Source organism: Pyrus communis, chromosome 8, assembly GCF_963583255.1.
Source record: "Pyrus communis chromosome 8, drPyrComm1.1, whole genome shotgun sequence".
In the NCBI taxonomy this organism is placed as follows: Eukaryota; Viridiplantae; Streptophyta; class Magnoliopsida; order Rosales; family Rosaceae; genus Pyrus; species Pyrus communis.
Genome location: NC_084810.1, coordinates 16637866 through 16656047, shown reverse-complemented (window position 1 = coordinate 16656047; position 18182 = coordinate 16637866). Strand labels below are relative to the sequence as shown.

Genomic DNA, 18182 nt, shown 5'->3' with positions numbered 1-18182 from the left:
ACACATTATTGTATTATTGACACGTAACGTCTTGGTGACGGTGTACCGTGCTAATGATCACGGGTTTGAATCTGTGTTGAATGATCAATCAATCTTAGTCCAAGTTGCAGCGAAGTCACGGCAGCTACGAGACCAAAATCAAGTTGGAATATTGCTAGATAACTATCATAACTTCAAACTCATTTTACCAAGCATCATGCAAGAAATTTTACTCCATAATTCAACCCGCCATTATTTCCTTGAGGAAACCAACCATGCATTCAATTATGCATGCGCGCATTAACAACCAAATTCATTGGAAACAGGCTTTCACTGGATTCAGTTCTACAAGTTTCGAATGATGCATGCGTTCATTAACAACCAAATGCATTGGAAAGAGACTTTTGACTGGATTCAGTTGACGAGGTTCGATCGTCTTGCAGAAGTAGAGGAAGCACGTGACTTGCAAGCATGCGCGTGACTTATCTATATATTGATCACGAACCATGAGTTTTGCTCACAGGAACCCTTGATACTTACTATACACGACGAGCCAACCTTGAAGAAGAACCCCCCTGGGTCCTGGTATGGTATGGCTTTAATTTACTTATCTTCTTTCCATTGCGATTAATTTACGTTCTTCTCTCTCTCTCTCTCCCCTCTCTATTTCTCTTTCCATTTAGTTTCTTGTTATCTTTTCACTTTTTTTAGTTGTTCTTGGGTGTTCAATTTTCTGTAGGATTTTGCCGAAGAATTGTATTAGTATTTTTGTTTTAATATAACTGTTATGCTATCATCTAACAAATAATATTTCAAGATGCCTCCAGAAATTAAATAGCTCTTACCAACTGTACATGCTCACAGGATTGCAATATGGAATCGAAACAAAGTTCGGAGAGCTCGAAGAAAAAGGAGGGAAGTGAGAACGAGTTGTCGTCCAGCGTAGGTGCAATTGCTGCTGGTGCTGCTGCTGGGATTGGCCTACTGGCATGGGGTTTATCTGCACTTGTTTCATCAGCTGGTTCGGAGTCAGAGAGAAAGAAGAAAACAATGAAAGCTCCAGGAAAAGATGATATCATAGAGAGGGAAGAGTTTGAACGTGATCCTAAAGGCTATTTCAGAGACTTGCGCAAGAATTAGGATGTTCTCTTGAACGTATGAGATTATTATGTCTTTGCTTTTGTTAATCTATCTTTATGTGCATTTTCTCTATCTATGTTTAATTATCCTAATGGAACTTCAGAGCCAGCTTCTTATCTTGTAGAGATGATTAGGGTTTTTGCTTTCTATTTTAATTTCTGGTGTGTTGTTTCCAACTCAAAATTTGCTGGACTTCGGATGTAGCACAAAGCCGACAAGATAACACGATTCTAAATAAGTATTTGATCATTCCGTGCAACAAAAAATTTGGTAATAAGATCTCGGTGATGGATGTTGTTAGACTGGAGATCACATATGAAGATTTACTCTCTCGAATAAATGAATTGGATGAATGAAATAGGTTTGAATGCCAACCTATTTGTAAACAACCAAATTAAGGTTACCATTCAACATGTGTATGATCCTTGTTGGATGGTTGCAAGCCTTATGCATTCATTATATACTCGTCACTTAGTAGAGCAATGTATTTACTTTAGAGTCACGTATTTTGACCAATAGACGTATTCCTTCAACTAGCATCTTCCGATGCATTTGTACAGAGTTTGCAGCTAGAAAATTGGCTTCTTTTCAGTATATATACCTCTCGTTTTCATGGTTCAAAACACATGGGCACGAGATGGTTATAAAAGTGAATGGGCTTGTGAATTTTGTAAAGAAATGACGGGCAGTGAAACAAGATAGATAAAAAATAGTCACACCTGGTGGGATTTGAAGTTCTTGAACCCACAACTCCTTGATTAGAAGTGAATCATCTAAAGAAGCAAATGTTCGAGATAACTGTATTCTTTAATGGTCTATATGGCACTTCACCTCCAACATTTTTTTTTGGTCAATCACCCCCAACTCCAACATTTGTCTTATAAAATATTTGTCACCCAAAACTAAAGGCAAATGGCTAGAACTGAAAGAACTCTGATCTCCTAAAAGTAGAATTTCTTATAGTATTATTCGCTTCAAAAAAATAAAAATAAAAATTTATGGCATTATATTTTTGGGAGTTGTTAATGATTTGCACTTCTGTCAAGTATCTTTTCATTTTTATATTTTATTTATTTGGAATGCTTGATACTTCTTAGAGAGTGCCAATAACGTTATCAATATTTTTTGCTACAAACTTGCTCATATCGGTATATGGTGTTCTACAGAAGTGGCTAAAAAAAAAAAAAATTGTGTTTATGCATAGTGATATGAGTTTGATCTCTACCGATTCTCTTCTTCTCAACTCCAAAATAAAAAACTTACTCATTTCGTTTCAGTCGTATGTGGACTCATTATTCATACTTTTAAGAGAAGGTCTTATACGGGGACACCAGACAAGACCAAAAAATAGAGGGTGAGGTCAAAAATGAATCTGGAATTCCAGATCCTTGAGGATTTCGAGAATCCATGAATCATGTTCATTCATCATATATCATGCAGTCAGTTTTTCTTAGGTACTGGTTGTATTCAATTTTAAATAATAAAATTTAAAATAATTTCTAACTGCACAATGTATGATAGACGGACAAAATACGCAAATCTCCAAAATCCTCACAAAGAGTATACTTATCCGTCAAAAGTGGGATAGAGGTGGGCCTCAAATCAAGGGGTGGGCCATGAGAGTTATTTTGAGTCTAGGCGTCGGAAGAGCAATGCTAAAAAGACAACTTTTCTAATGATATGCGCATGTAATATGAAAAATTAGTCTACTTACTATTATCCCCATTGGAAATTAGTGGTCTGGACTCCAAACTTTGAATTTCTCCTTTGATAGGCCGATTGACAGAGAATACATGATCTGGCCTGCCTCTCACGGTCAACAACACTTATTTTTGCATTAATCATACAACCTCTAATATACATTTATAATCTATTTATTTGAGGTTTAATAAAATGGTAAAGAATAATAAGTCCCAGTCGTGCCAAGAGTGTAGTGTTATATAATTAGGTAGTGCCTTTGTTATGTGGTTGTTGTTGTGATTGTATGAGTCTCATGCTTAATGACAATTCAATATTATCCAGCACATACAATTATTAGTTCGGATAAAAACATACTTGCATCATCTACTTCTCATCTTTACTTAATTTATACGTAATTACTCATCATCTATGTTTTCTACTTTCTCATACTTATTGCCTACCAAAACGCACGCTGTATCCAACATTATGGTGCATATATAGTGTTTCGTTTTTTAATAAACGATGACATTTACACTAAGAGGATGGGAGAGTGATTAGGTCTTACAATGTGTTTGTCATATAATGTGGTTCAACTTCATCTTTGTCGAAAATCGAATCTAAGACCTCTTACTGACAAGTAAAGAGGAATATCACTAAACCGTAAGTACTATGTAGCTACAGTGCTCATATTTATATATATAGATAAATGACTTGAGGATAAATTTTCAGACCTGTATTTTACACGTTTGTATTCGATTTCTGATACTAATGAATCACACGATTGTGATCGGAGAGACTAAAATGCCTCTGTGAGTGCATTTTTAGAGAAACCATCAGCTGATCCTTTTTTATTGTAGGAAAAAAAAACTAAGAAAAAATATTAATATGGTGGAATGTGCGTACATGAGTGCATTTTTGGATTTGCAAATTGCAAATGGATCGAATAGAAAATATATGCTCGGAGAAAGAATTGTTTGTGGTCCGGGACTCATTTGTGTCCTATTGATTCATGGGAGAGTGCTAAAACTTGTATATTCTCAACAAACTTGACAACTAAAACTTGTATATTTTCAACTAACTCCCGTTGTCTTCGATTCGCAATATCAGCAGCAGCGATCTGCCATCTTCTTCGACAATCGCCGTTTGCATCATCATCTCTTCGCCGGAAACCTCTTCATCATTGCAGTAAACTTCTACAATTGCTCTCTGCTACCGAAGCCGATCAGAATGAGATTGGTTCTGTGGCAAAACTTGAGATTAACAAAACCATATCGGACCAAATTGAGAGGTACTTTTGGTTTTGGTTCCGGTATCAATTCACACGCCAAACCGTATCGTACCGTGTCCAGCCCTACCCACAAGTACTCACAAGTTAAATATAATAGATTAAGGGCTGGTTTGGTATTGCTGTACTTTGAAAAAAAGCTACTTCTGCTGTGCTGTGAGAATAAGCAGCTGTGAAATAAAGCAGCAGAGTGTTTGGTAAACTTTTTTGTAAAAGTGCTTTTGAAAAAAAAAAGCAGTATTAGAGTGTTTGGTAAACTTTTATGTAAAACAGATGTGAAAAAAAGCCGGTTTTTCAAAGCTAGGTTTTGCAGCTTCTTGTTTTTGGCTTTTTTTCATCCAAAACTGTGAAAAAAAGCTGAAGCTGAGTGTTTACCAAACACAAAAACAGCTCCCAGCTTTTTTTGATAGCAGCTTTTTTCAGAATCACCTCAGTACCAAACCAGGTCTAACTCCCGCTCTCAACCTTCTTCCCTTCCCTCATTCGTTGCCTCGCACTAGACATGAGGGGGTGTCGTTCTGCGTGTTGTGGCCTCTTTCGCTTCCCATGTTGATGAGGGTTGCCTAATCAAAGGAGAGCGACGAATGATGGAAACCAGCTTGATGAAACTGGTGAGAGTAGGAATTAGTGCTGATTTCAAACAACCACAAATGTGGATGCACAAAATCGGATAGACTTTGGAACAACTTAAAGTGTTAAGTTTGTGACTAATGCAAGATTACTCAGGTCACCAAATGTAGGTGAATAGGTAGAGAAACACATATAGAGAAGTACAAGATATACTCGGTTCACTATAAGTTGGGCTATGTCCACAAGGGTAAAGGAGTTCTCATTAATAAAAAAAAGTTTACACAATACATAAGTTCAAACATAATTATTACTAGGGAGTCCTAATGATGAGTTTGAGCACAATAACGGCCTTAGGAATTAATTATAGGAGAATGGTCTCCTTTATAGTTCAGTAGAGTCTTCGATATCCGTTAGCGATCGATGTGGACTCGAGGAGCTTTTATTCTAATGTTAACGCATGTTGTGTTGTGTTTGGTCTCTTAACTGGAAAAGAACGCATGTTCTTCAACAAGGATGCTTTAGCATGAACCCTTTAGTAGGTTCCTGAAGGTAATTTCGAAATGATGAAATATGGTACAAACAAGATTAAATGACAGTTTCATGAGACATTTAAATTAATAAACTAAATTCAAAGTAGTTGTAAAAATCAAATTTTAACTACTAAAATTCTCACAGTATTGAATGAAGCAGCATTGATGTCCGCACCCACCTTAAAGAACATAAAATAACTTATACAAAACGTCACATGTAGACCCCATAAAAGTAGTTACAACTCCTGGAAGAATCTTCAACCAACTATAAGAAATTGAGATGGAGTGTTCTTCAACCTCAAGAAAATAAAAAAGAAGGGAGTGTTCTTGGTGGGCACCACACCCCACTCTCACAATCAATCTCCCTGAAAAACCCATGTTTACTTGTAATAAAAATCGATCGCAACCGAAAACTACCGCGACGATCCGACACCACGCGGCTCGGAAAATGATTGCAGAGAAGGTGCTTGCCAAAAAGCCTCAGATATAAATGATTAATTACCCTTTGTCTCCAACAAGTAAAACCCCATTATTTTCCGGCTCAAGAGCAAAAAGGCCCCCCTTCCCTCTCGACCACTGATTGATGCTTTTGCTTGCTTCGACCCCATGACTTTGTTCCCGCACATGCCGGCCTCTTCTGGGTGTCGTAATTTTCGTAGTTTTCTTTATGAACTTTGCTTTGCTCACGCATTGGGGGCGTCGTGATCTGTGCACCCTCTTCTGGGTTTTTGTCTTTTGATTAAATTTGAATTTGTGTTGGGTTTTTTTGTTTATTTATGGTCCCATCGCATCTTATGGTGTTTGGTGGTCGTGGTGGGTGTGGGGTTTTCTCATTTGATGAGAGAGAAAGAGAGGGCGAGCGAGCTGTAAAGGGGCACTCGGCATTTGTTTGACTAAGTTGGACTTGGATTCCTACTTACGTTGCTTGCTGCCCGTCTTTAACCCCTCCTTTTCACTTTTGAAGTTTGATTAAACAACTGGTTTCTGGGTCTCTGTTCCTCCTCTCCACCCAATTTCATGAAGCTCTTGTTTTCCTAGAGAGAGAGAGAGTAAAGGTTCTCTCTTCCCACCTCAGCCATGGCTCCAGCTGGGAAGGTTTCTGAGTTTTGCAGACAAGGCAATGACTGGTAATCTCTCTCCCCCTCCCTCCCTCCCTCCCCTTGTACACCACTTTCATGGACAGAAATATGACCCTTTTCTTCCAGGTTCAATTCTCAAAATTAATGTTCTTTTAAGGCCAGAATCTGACTATATTTCAATTGCAGCCTTCAATTCTACTTTAATTCAGACAGAATTCTATAATTCAGTAACAAATAAACCCCTTTTTGGTAAATTGCAAATTGTTTAATTCATTCATTATATACTTTCATGAACAGTAATATCAGTCCCTTACCAAGTTTTCTTCAAGGCTTTTATCTTCACAATTATTCTTCTTTTTTGGGACTTAATTCGAGTTTAATTAATTGGTTGTTGAATTTATGGCCTGTAGGACAGATAGAGTTTGATTCCATTTGAATTACAGCTTTTAATTTTATAATTCAATTCAGATACAAGTCTATAATTCAATCTAAATAAACCTTTTTCTGTTCAAATGGAAATTCATTATTTCATTGAATAATGAAGGAAGCTGGAGAGACTATGGAATTGATGTTTTTTTTTTTTTTTTTTTTTTTTTTTGGTTCTTTCTCTGTAAGGTTTTGCAAAGCGGGATTGCCAAGTGATATTACTGTGGTCGTGGACGGCGTGAGCTTCCATCTTCATAAGGTATGTGTGCACCTATCATTTGATGCGGTGGTTCTGCAATTTAGGGGGATTGAGAATGGATAGAAAATAGAAGGGCTTGGGTTGTTCTCAAACATCAGAAATAAGTAGTTTGGTAAGTTATGCTAGATTTAGCCATAAGCCATGAGCTTTTCACTTCTCTCTTGTAAATTTGGCGGTGCACTCTAAGCTTCCAATATATGTGTCCGGTCCAAAAATAGGGGTTGAGTGGTTGCCCCCCGCCGCTATCCCCTAATATTATATTCATGTCACTGATGGCTTCGTTTCACTATTAGTGGTTAGCTTTTATGTTATGTTAGGTTTATTTCTGCAGTTGGTGTGGCTTTTTCTATATTGCGGTCTGTTGTTGTTCTTGTTGTCTTTCACCCTAAGGATGTTTTTATAATGGAAAATAAAATCGTAGTTGTTAATTGTGAATTTTAAGTAGGACTTGTCACTTATAATATTTTATAATCTCCAGTTTCCTCTCATATCAAAATGTGGGAAGATATCACATATGTACGAAGAGTCCAAAAGCACACGCAAGAGCATTTTCACCGCAATTCTGGAGGAACTCCCTGGTGGCCCTGACATGTTTCTGATTGCAGCTAAATTCTGCTATGGTATGCGAGTGGAATTGACTCCAAGAAATGTAGTAATCGTGTACTGCGCAGCGGACTACCTTGAAATGACAGATGAGTATGGAGAAGGAAACTTGCTCTCAAAGTCAGAGAGTTGCTTCCATAAGAATGTACTTCACAACTGGAAAGACTCTATCTTGGCTCTTCAAAGTTGTGAGACTGTAATTGAAAGGGCAGAAAAGCTTCACATAGTAAACAAGTGTGCAAATGCTATATCGGTGATGGTTTGTACAGATCCTAGTTTGTTTGGATGGCCCATGATGATGTATGGTAGCTTACAGAGTCCTGGTGGAAGCATCCTATGGAACGGAATTAACACTGGAGCGAGAATTCGAAGCTCTGAGTCTAACTGGTGGTTTGAAGACATCTCATACCTTAGTGTGAGTTTGTTTGAGAGGCTTATCAAGACAATGGAAACAAGGGGTATAAGACCCGAAAACCTAGTAGGTGCTATAATGCATTATACCAGAAAGTACCTGCCTGGCCTAGGACGATGGCAGGGTGGACAACACGGTATACCCAGAACAGTTACAAGTTTTAGTTTGACGCCCATTGCCCTTGATCAAAGGGTAGTTTTAGAAAGCATTGAAAAACTTCTTCCCCTCAAGAAGGGGAAATCATTTTGCCGTTTTCTACTTGGTCTTCTTCGTGTTGCATTAATATTGGGTGTCAGTCAAACCTGCAAGGATGCTTTGGAGAGGAGAATAGGGATGCAGCTGGAATTGGCAACCCTAGATGGTCTTCTGATTCCTACTTATTCAGATACTGATGCATTGTATGATACTGACTGTGTTGAACGAATAATCCATCATTTTATGTCGTCAGAATCAAAGGCTACACCATTTTCTCCGTCATCATTTGACATGGAAACATCGCCATCATCAAGACCTTTACAGAAAGTTGCAAAGTTGGTAGATAGCTATATTGCGGAGGTTGCTTCGGATGTGACTTTAAAACCAGGAAAGATACGCTCTCTTGCGGAGGCCCTCCCAGAATCTTCAAGAACTTTATATGATGGGTTGTATAGGTCACTGGATATATACTTCAAGGCACACCCTTGGCTCTCCAATAAAGAGAAGGAAGATCTCTGCAGCATCATTGACTTCCAGAAGCTATCTATTGATGCATGTTCCCATGCATCTCAAAATGAGAGGTTGCCACTTAGAGTTGTTCTTCAAGTCCTGTTCTTTGAGCAGATGCATTTGAGAACCGCTCTAGCTGGTTGTCTTCATGGCTTGGAAACTCAAAGTGGCCCTGCAGGTCCTGCGACTGTCCCGGGTGACATGGCTGGCCAGATTATACAGAGGGATGGGTGGGTGACTATGGTGCGTGAGAATCGCGTTTTAAAGGTGGATATGGAAAAGATGAGATCTAGAGTTGGTGAACTCGAAGAAGAGTTCAGTAAAATAAAGCAAGAGATGAAAAAGGTGAGCAAATCACATAGCTCCCTCACTTCTCCTCGTGTGGTTGGCAGGAGGATTGGGTGCAGTCTTCTCTCGAGACCCTCTGATGCTAAACCAGATACTGTTGAGAGTACTCGGCCATCCCCAAGATCATCAGTTGAGCAGGCACGTCCTTCGACCTTGCATTATAGACACAAGAAAATTTCCTTATAAAGCAAATAAAGCTTGCCTCGGTTAGTAGAGGCTCTGGTTGGTTCCCAGAAAATATGTGAGAAAGGAATGGAAAAATTCATAATCAACATTCTCAAAATGATTTCCATGTTTTGAGATAGTTTCATTTCCTTCATGTTTCTGTTAACCAACCAGAATAGTTCCAGGAGTCTCTGAACGGAGGATGGTACGCAACTTATCCATACTAATAGAAATATTGTCGTTATAAAGTTGGATTTTGAGTGCAGAGAGAAATTCTTTTCACCTATTTAACGACAGTGGTTGGAACTTCGCAGTCATCATAGGATGAAGCATTATATTTCAAGAAGTTACAGATACCTTACCTGTAACGGAATGCTAGTCACATCCAAGATTTGAACTCATAGGTCCGCGCTCCTCTTCTTGAGGAGCTTTGTGACAAGTAAATAGACCTTGTTTCACAGAGAGAGAAGAAATTTTCGTTCTTTCAGTGTTTTTTTGTCTTCCAGTTAGCTTGTTTCTGGGTTTATACATGTACATCTTTATGAACCAAACTGTAACTTATAGGTCTGTGAAATATTGGAAAAAATCAGCAATCATATATCTGAATTTGTTTTCCTTCCTTTGAGGTGGTTTGATTTGGAATTGCTGTTCATTAAACAATGGAAATTTTCTGTAAATGAGGGATTGCAGTTGCTGAAAGCAAAGGCAAGGTACGAGTCTGTTTAAACTATTGTGTTACGTGATGTGAGAGACAGAGAGAGGGATAAATAACCGGTTACATCCCCGGTTTTTCCGTTTAATTGTTCAAATTCTAAGCAGAGACGGCCAAAGTTTTCACTGTTCTGTATGGACAACAAATTTTAAACTGGCAGCATTTGTCATTGTTTCTTTTTTGCTTAGAGTGCTAACTGCTAATGATGGCACCAAAAGAAAAGAAAATTTATGTGTAACAGATTTTCATATATAAAAGTTAGGTGATAAGATTTTAATAAGTACGAAACATTGCAATTATTTGAATTTAGAAGACATGCTTACCTGTTTAAATTAAAGTGCCCCCCATCCAAGACGTGAACTCAATTCAAACATCTTATGAGTGTAGAGAAAAACCATAAGTTATAATAACTTATTTTCATTTTATTTCGTTTATTTTGAGTTTGGAGATAGAAGTATTTATTCGTTTCTTGACGGCTAGGTTAGACTAAACTCATGAGCTTATTCACATCTCTCCTATGTGGTGGAGATAATCTTTCTGGTATCAAATGCATAGTCGCTTCACTTGGTCAATAAATATTTGTCACGTGTTTAAAAAGTACACCACACATTCATAAATGCTTGCCAAATATGGTCTAGGGGAGTAAAAGCTGTACTTTAAGAATCAAGTCATAACTGTAAGTATGAAATAGTATGGTATAAGTAAGAGGGAAGTAATTTCACATTTTTTATTTTTTTCATTATCATGACAATTGTGTTCGTTTTTCTAAACTTTTGAGTTTGAAAGTGTGATTCGAGCACATGTGAATGTAAATAAGTTACTTAGTTCTCATTAGTTTAATAAACAAAAAAATTAGATCCAAGACGGATGCCAAATAGGCCTTTATGATTTATTTCTATATCTTGCGGACCTTCCTTATAAGATAGGGAAGAAAAATGGAAAAATTAACAAATGATACGATAATTACACTAAATTCATCTAAAATACAAAAAGAGAAATTTGAATTGAGTGCAGAGGGTGGATCATATTTGTCCAGTCAACTTGGCTAAACTTAGGTACGTATTGGTTTTAAACGAATGTGTTTTTTCATAGTTCAAGTAGTAAACGAAGCAAGCTAGCCATCAATCGACGCTTTGGCCGAGTGGTTAAGGCGTGTGCCTGCTAAGTACATGGGGTTTCCCCGCGAGAGTTCGAATCTCTCAGGCGTCGATAAATATTTTTACTTTTTAATATTTTACAGCCATTCACCTTCTGCCACGTGCTCCTTTTCCTACGGACTAAGCCTCAGGCGATAAATCCCCGCGAGAGTTCAAGTCCCTCAGTCAGTCATCGAAACTGTACTACAGCCAATCACCTATTGCCATCTGGAAGTTTTCCACGGACTGGACCGCAGGTGATTACGATCCCCTCAGTCAATTGTTTAGGAACTGTTTGAGTCCGTTCGTGCCAGTCTACACAAAATGTCAGTTTGTTCGCCGCCACCATCGCATGCGCACCTACCAAACGCCGTCGTTTCCAGCTCCGCCTCCGAGGCCAGAGCTCCTCTGCAATGTCTCCAAAACCCTAAACCCCATTCCGAACTCGCAAACTCCTTAAAGCTGGTGGCTTTACACCATTCGCCGTCTCGCAACCGCCGTTTCCATCTCAATTGCGTGGGATCAGAGACCATTTCTGTCGCGGAAAAAAAGGGTGATTTCACGGAGGCGAAAGCGATGGTTTCTGAGCCGAAAATCGACGGCTTCGGCGGAGGAAATGACGGTGGTGATGGCGGGGATTCATTTGGTGGCGGAGGAAGAGGAGAAGGAGACGGCGGGGGTAAAGAGGAGGGCGGAGAGGGAGAGGAGTTTGGGCCATTGCTGAAGTTTGATGAGGTGATGAAGGAGAGCGAAGCGCGGGGAGTGAAGCTTCCTTTGGACATGGTTGAGGCTGCTAAGACTACTGGGCTTCGGGAAGTGTTCCTTCTCCGCTACTTGGATTTGCAGGTTTGAATTTTTTCTTAATCTTATCATCATTTCTGATGAAAAATCTTCAAATTATGGTTTTTGTTACGATTCTTATTGGGTTTGTGATTGAAATTCAGGGGTCAGTTTGGCCACTGGGTTTTTTGATGAAGTACTGCTCAATGCTACGTAATCGGATGCTGGCTGATCCTTCCTTTCTTTTCAAAGTTGGGACAGAGGTTTGTTTTCGTCATTTTTTTCGCTTCGGTTTTACTATATTTTTGAGTGCTTGATGGCGTTGGTCATAATCCTATGAGTTACATTACATGTATACCTGGACCGGTTTACAATCTCTGATCTTGTTAACTGCTAAAGAGATCTTTCATTGTCCACCTTTGTAATGCAGATAGTCATAGATTCTTGTTGTGCAACATTTGCAGAAGTTCAGAAAAGGGGAAAGGATTTCTGGGCAGAGTTTGAGTTGTATGCTGCTGATCTTTTGGTTGGAATAGTGGTTGACATTGCTTTGGTTGGCATGTTGGCACCCTATGCTCGGATTGGAAAGTCATCAGTGTCACGAGGTTTATTAGGAAGCGTGCAACAGGCTTGTGCCTCTCTTCCTAGCAGGTTAGCACTGCAACACAGCATTTTAGGATGCTAGTATTCTGCTGTACGTTTATCTAATGTTATACGTCAATAATTACTGTGCTTGACTTGAACGTAGTAAGACCTCAACAAGTACCAATCTTGTATTGTTTATTACCTTGAATGTAGTCCATCTTACCAGTTGCCTCTGTTTCTATTTTTAATTTGTTTCATTGGGATCATTAAAATGTTTCTATTTTTATTTTGTTTCATTGTGAGCCCCATGTTGGGCTACAGAAAATGATGAAAACACAACGACTGACATAGTGACATAAATTAAATTTCTTTAACAAATGTGGGAGTGTAACTTAGGGTTATCTTTTGGGACCTTTTTGGGACCTCATAATTGTATTCTCTTATGTCTTGAGGTTGAATTCAAATCGATGAGACCTCCTAGAATTCTTCTTTTGTGAAGCATTGCATGGTCTTCATTAAATTTTTCACTGCATATATTCATCTTATGCAGCGTCTTTGAAGCTGAAAGGCCGGGATGTAAATTCACGGTCCAGCAGAGAACAGCCACATACTTCTATAAGGTAAAACATCTGATTAGCAATGTTTAACTTTTTCTTTAAGTAACAAATAAGTAATTAGTTGACTTCTGGACTGTAAATATTGAAGACAAATGTTCCATCAAGAAGAGGCCGGGTGGAGTTTTTCACTCTTTAGTTTTTTTAATGTAGTTCTTGCTTAATGATTCTCTCTTCAAATTAGGCTTCTGTACCAGTTTCATGTACCATTCTTAATTGTCTAGACCAAAATCTGGGTTCTGGTTCTTTTTAATTGATTGAAACATGTTGGTCCAGGGTGTGTTGTACGGATCAGTTGGCTTTGTATGTGGTCTTATTGGACAAGGAATTGCAAATATGATCATGAATGCCAAAAGGTATTCTTTTATCTAAATATAGTTTTCATGTTATGTCTGTTTTTCTGTCAGATGTCAGTCACTCTTGCTTGGATATCTGCTATTAAATGTGTTTTTAAGCGCCTGTTGTTAACCCTTTCGTTTTTAGGCTTTAGCTTTCATTTTTTGTGTGTGTGAGAGGTAGAGGGGAAAGCATATGAGGAAAAAGAGGCATGAAGAATGGTAGAGGGACAGAGGAGGGAGTAATGAAGGAGAGTATGAAACAAAACTTGAAAGTGAACAACTCGAATTTGTTTCCAGTTTTTAGTTTTCATTTACCATTCTATATGCATATCTTCCACATCTCTCCCACCATCCTTCCTCCACCTTTCTACATCTCTCCTTTCTCTCATGCATTATCTCCTCTGTTTCTAACCAAAAATGAAATGGTTATCAACCTGGCCTTAACTTTTGATACTTATATAATTACGATAGTGGATCACATCAAACTGGCCCTAAGATTTCATACTTATTACGCTGATCATTGTGCCTGCCCAAGCTGTCGGGGGAAAAGATATTGTATTTGGAACATAAAGATCCTTCCATTGTTAATTTATTGTTGTCTACAACAGTGAAATTGGTAAATTGGTACTGACAACCTGAATTAGGTGTTTTGAATGGTATAAATACAAAGATCGCCCAAAACTTTCACCGAACCAAACCAAAAAGAAAACAAATTCTCCTTTTTAATGACAGTATTCACTCTCTTATTCTTATGTGTCATCAGGAGCGTAAACAAGTCAGAAGGGGACATACCCGTGCCTCCTCTCGTGAAAAGTGCTGCTCTTTGGGGTAGGTCCTGCATCCTTGTTCAGATTTATATCCTTTTCCTCATCTTTTTTTACATGTCCTAACTTTTCATTGAACTATCTACTACTGTCTATTGGTTAAGCAAGTTTCTGTCGGTCTTAGTTGTGAAGTCATGGAATAAATAACTAAAAGATATCCATAAACTATATTTCGACAAATGGTTGCTGTATAAAATTAATTCCCTGTTCTGATCTGATAAATCTGATATAGGAATAATGTCAAATGGTACTTGACACAGCTTTTGTTTTTGCACTTGAAAAGAAGGGAACAGTATATTACTTTATTTGTATCAGTTGTTTCCGTGATCTTCGATGGAGCGGAAGCATATTCTTGTCCTAAAACCAAAAGTTAATATTAATGTAGTCGTCACTGCAAGTTATTCTCGCTTTATTCATATGATACACTAATTTACTTGTCACTTTGATTATTTGTGTACATATTTGCATGTGCAACCTGCCAACCTCAGTTACACTAACTGTTTTGCTCTGTTAAATCAGGTGTGTTTCTTGCTGTCTCGTCCAACACTCGTTATCAGATCATAAACGGCCTGGAAGGGCTGGTTGAAGCGTCACCGTTGGCAAAGCGTGTCCCCCCTGTTGCAATGGCATTCACCATAGGTGTACGATTCGCCAACAATATCTACGGTGGTATGCAATTCGTAGATTGGGCTAAATTAAGCGGAGTGCAGTAGCAGCAATGCATACCAATTACCAACCGGTGTTGCTTCTCAGTTTTCAGATGTCAAATGGACGATACGTTCTATTACATTTTGACTCAGATTTTGTCTGCTAGATCAATTCGATAGGGGTTAGACCTAGATAATTTTTTTTTTGGGGAAATTTCATTGGTTTAATGGTGAAATTGAAACATTTGGTTCGTACTTGATTGATATTGGCAATATTAGTGGTAACAGAGAAACTCTTATATACGGCTGCCCTCTCATAGAAAGTAGGACTCACATGTACGGACCTACACAAACCGTGAGAGGGTTGCCGTATGCGGCATCCGTATATAAGAATTTCTCGTGCTAGCAATGGCATGCCTTTCGTCCACCACATGATCTTTTACTGTCTTTACTGAATAATAGTAATCATCAACTCGAAAGAAAGCGATATTTAACTGCCGATACACGTGTAGGCAACTGAAGGTTGCAATTTCATTTGACAATGGTACGATTGTGCTTAGTATTTATGTTCCAACGAGTGCTTGACAACCGAGCTACCACTGCCTTTTCGCCAATGCCATTAATACACCCTTTGACGAGTTTGCATCAGACCACGCGTAACAACGTTTCTTTTCTAAGAAATAAATATCGTACTTTTACTAAGATAAAAAAACCTGGGTGATTTAGACCAATCGAACAATTAGTTAACCACCATATTTTACACGGTACCCACATTGAGAGAAGTTTATATTTGCTATCCAACGGTGCTAAGTCAAAAAATAAAGTTAACTTGACCGTTATATTAATAGAGATCCTAATATTGTAAGAATTTGTAACCTTGTTATAGTTAAGTCATAATTTTTAGGCTTAACATGGAATAAAAAAAGATTGAAATATTCTAATTATAAATTAAGCTGGGTTGGTGTTTTTACGAGAAATCTTTAGTCAACTTTCTTGTAAAAGATTTTTACTTAATCAAGCATGTTATTATTAGATAAAAAGTTACTCGAACAATTTCTTTGTCTTCCACGTCCTTCCTCCATGGCCGAACCTTGTGGAGGAACACTTAGGTTTTTGGGGCATTGGATTCTCACCATTGTTTGCGTTACTCAAGCCAACATTCTCGCTTCCACTTCATCTGCGGCCGCTCGCACGGGTGCTTTCCTCTACGGTACCAATCAAAAAGACAGTAGTCACTACGATGTGACGAAATGGATTTTGGAATTTATTAACATTCTTCAAAAAGGGTATTATTAATAATCTCGTCATACTAGTGCATGTTGTTGCACCACGGGTGTTTTGTATCCATTGAGCAAAGACAGGTTGTAATTGTATAGCATTATCTGAAAACATATCTTGTAGGCGCCCTAAAGCGCTCATAGTATCATTAGGAATATACAAACGGATCCCTTTGAAAATATTATGTGAGTTTAAAAATTTTTAATGAACGCACCTCATTTGTAGACTCTATACGATACTAATATTTCTATCAATCATAAGTTCTATTACAAGTCATCGATGTATTTCCCCCTTTTTTGGATGCCTTGTTTAGTATGTCAGACTATACTGACCATTTCAGTTAGATAGATTAATTTGTACATCAAATAGTACTAACTAAATTGTCAGGCATTTAGTACTGAGTTGGACTAAATGTGTGACATCCCACATTACCCAAAGGAGTGGATCATGTAAGCCTTATATGTATATTCCCATATCTACCTAACATGAGACCTTTTGGGAGCTCACTGGTTTTGGGTTCCGTAGGAATTCCGAAGTTAAGCGAGTTCGCCTGAGAGCAATCTCAGGATGGGTGACCCACTGGGAAGTTCTCGTGTGAGTTCCCAGAAAAAAAATCGTGAGGGCATGGTCGGGGCCCAAAGCGGACAATATCATGCTATGGTGGAGTCGAGCCTGGGATGTGGTGGGGCCTGGGTCGAGATGTGACAATTTGATATAAGAGTCTAACCCTGGCCGCGTGTGTGCTGATGAAGACGTTGGGCCCCTAAGGGGGGTAGATTGTGACATCCCACATTGCCCATAGGAGTGGATCCTATAAACCTTATATGTATATTCCCCATCTCTACCTAGCGCGAGGCCTTTTGGGAGCTCACTGGCTTCAGGTTCCGTAGGAACTCCGAAGTAAAACAAGTTCGCACAAGAGCAATCCCAGAATGGGTGACCCACTAGGAAGTTCTAGTGTGAGTTCCCAAAAACAAAACCGTGAGGGCGTGGTCGGGGCCCAAAGTGGACAATATCGTGCTACGATGGAGTCAAGCCCGAGATGTAGTGAGGGCCAGAGTGGGGATGTGACAAAATGACTGATCATTTTATATTGTCGGATAAGAACTGAACTAGAGTCTCACTTAACCTAATTGTGATGACCGTTTATGTGCTTAGTTCTAATTTAACATTTTTAGACAAGTCTCACTTAACCAATTTTTAGCCAATTGACTTCTTGAAAATGTTAGTCACTGTCAATTTTATTGTGAACTTTTATTTTGATCAATTAACCCTTGATATTTATAAATAGCCAATTACTTCCATGTTGTTAGATTACTCAACATTTCATCCAATTTTTATTCGTCATGTGGACAACACTTGAATGTCACTTTGTTGTACTTTAGATGAGTTGTTGCTATTAGACCTATATGAGTTTGAGGGAAAGTAGAATTGGTTTGCGGTGGTGGGTTTTAGTGAGAGGCAAAATTTACCATTTTAAGTGGCTCACATGTTGTTTACGTGTTAAACATAAACGAACTAATAGATGAAAATTTTGAATATCTGCAACTGAGGAAAAAATGAACTATTTATATAAGTTTAGGGGATAATTGGCTAAATTAAAAATTTAGGAAAATAATTGTAATAATCTACAAATTTAAAGAGTAAATGAGCAAAAACCTCAAATTAAAAACCAGGTCACCTTTTAAGCAATACCAGCAGAGAAAACGGAAAATTAATTTATGAAAATTGATGGATGAAAAGACTTATCGTAAGAATGTTAGTTAGTGTGTTTTTTTTTTAAATTTTTTTTTAACAAACAATATTATCTATATTAAGAGAGTGTGCTAAATTTTACAATGGGTTAACAGTAATGTGGTTCAAATTTACCTTTAGCGAGAATCAAATCTAAGACCTCTGCACATATAAATGAATAAAAATATCATTAAACTGTAGTCTTAAGTGTCAGTGCAATTAAATCTTGAGCAATGCTGCTGGTAGATCATAAATCCTTTTCTTAAATCCAAAATTGACAAACCCATCCCATTCATGTCAGATTTGAAATAAATATGTATTACCCATAAAAATTGAAATTTGCCCCTACAACC

At 38.2% G+C, this 18182-nt stretch overlaps 2 protein-coding genes and 1 non-coding gene across 3 annotated transcripts; all 3 read left to right on the top strand.

Annotated features, from left to right (window-relative positions):
* The first annotated feature begins 5655 nt into the window (after positions 1 to 5655).
* On the top strand, positions 5656 to 9856 carry LOC137742744 (BTB/POZ domain-containing protein At3g44820). The gene is made up of 3 exons (XM_068482686.1): positions 5656 to 6311; positions 6879 to 6948; positions 7427 to 9856. Exons 1-3 carry the CDS (start codon positions 6262 to 6264, stop codon positions 9200 to 9202), a joined length of 1896 nt encoding a protein of 631 aa, XP_068338787.1. The 5' UTR covers positions 5656 to 6261; the 3' UTR covers positions 9203 to 9856.
* Positions 9857 to 11020: 1164 nt separating this feature from the next.
* On the top strand, positions 11021 to 11102 carry TRNAS-GCU (transfer RNA serine (anticodon GCU)). Its single transcript has one exon. It is a non-coding gene; the product is annotated as a tRNA-Ser (tRNA).
* A 236-nt stretch (positions 11103 to 11338) lies between these two features.
* Positions 11339 to 15014, top strand: LOC137742659 (protein RETICULATA-RELATED 1, chloroplastic-like). The gene is made up of 7 exons (XM_068482582.1): positions 11339 to 11875; positions 11974 to 12072; positions 12240 to 12460; positions 12945 to 13014; positions 13285 to 13364; positions 14110 to 14174; positions 14690 to 15014. The coding sequence occupies exons 1-7, from the start codon at positions 11354 to 11356 to the stop codon at positions 14881 to 14883; spliced, it is 1251 nt and encodes a 416-aa protein (XP_068338683.1). The 5' UTR covers positions 11339 to 11353; the 3' UTR covers positions 14884 to 15014.
* The last annotated feature ends 3168 nt before the right edge of the window (positions 15015 to 18182 follow it).

Excerpts from the sequence above, each read along its gene's own strand:
- LOC137742744 (XM_068482686.1), top strand. The coding sequence starts at position 6,262 with ATGGCTCCAGCTGGGAAGGTTTCTGAGTTTTGCAGACAAGGCAATGAC. Across the intron at positions 6,312-6,878 it reads TGCAGACAAGGCAATGACTG|GTTTTGCAAAGCGGGATTGC; the intron begins GTAATCTCTCTC and ends TTTCTCTGTAAG. Across the intron at positions 6,949-7,426 it reads TGAGCTTCCATCTTCATAAG|TTTCCTCTCATATCAAAATG; the intron begins GTATGTGTGCAC and ends TATAATCTCCAG.
- LOC137742659 (XM_068482582.1), top strand. The coding sequence starts at position 11,354 with ATGTCAGTTTGTTCGCCGCCACCATCGCATGCGCACCTACCAAACGCC. Across the intron at positions 13,015-13,284 it reads CAGCCACATACTTCTATAAG|GGTGTGTTGTACGGATCAGT; the intron begins GTAAAACATCTG and ends ATGTTGGTCCAG. Across the intron at positions 13,365-14,109 it reads ATGATCATGAATGCCAAAAG|GAGCGTAAACAAGTCAGAAG; the intron begins GTATTCTTTTAT and ends ATGTGTCATCAG.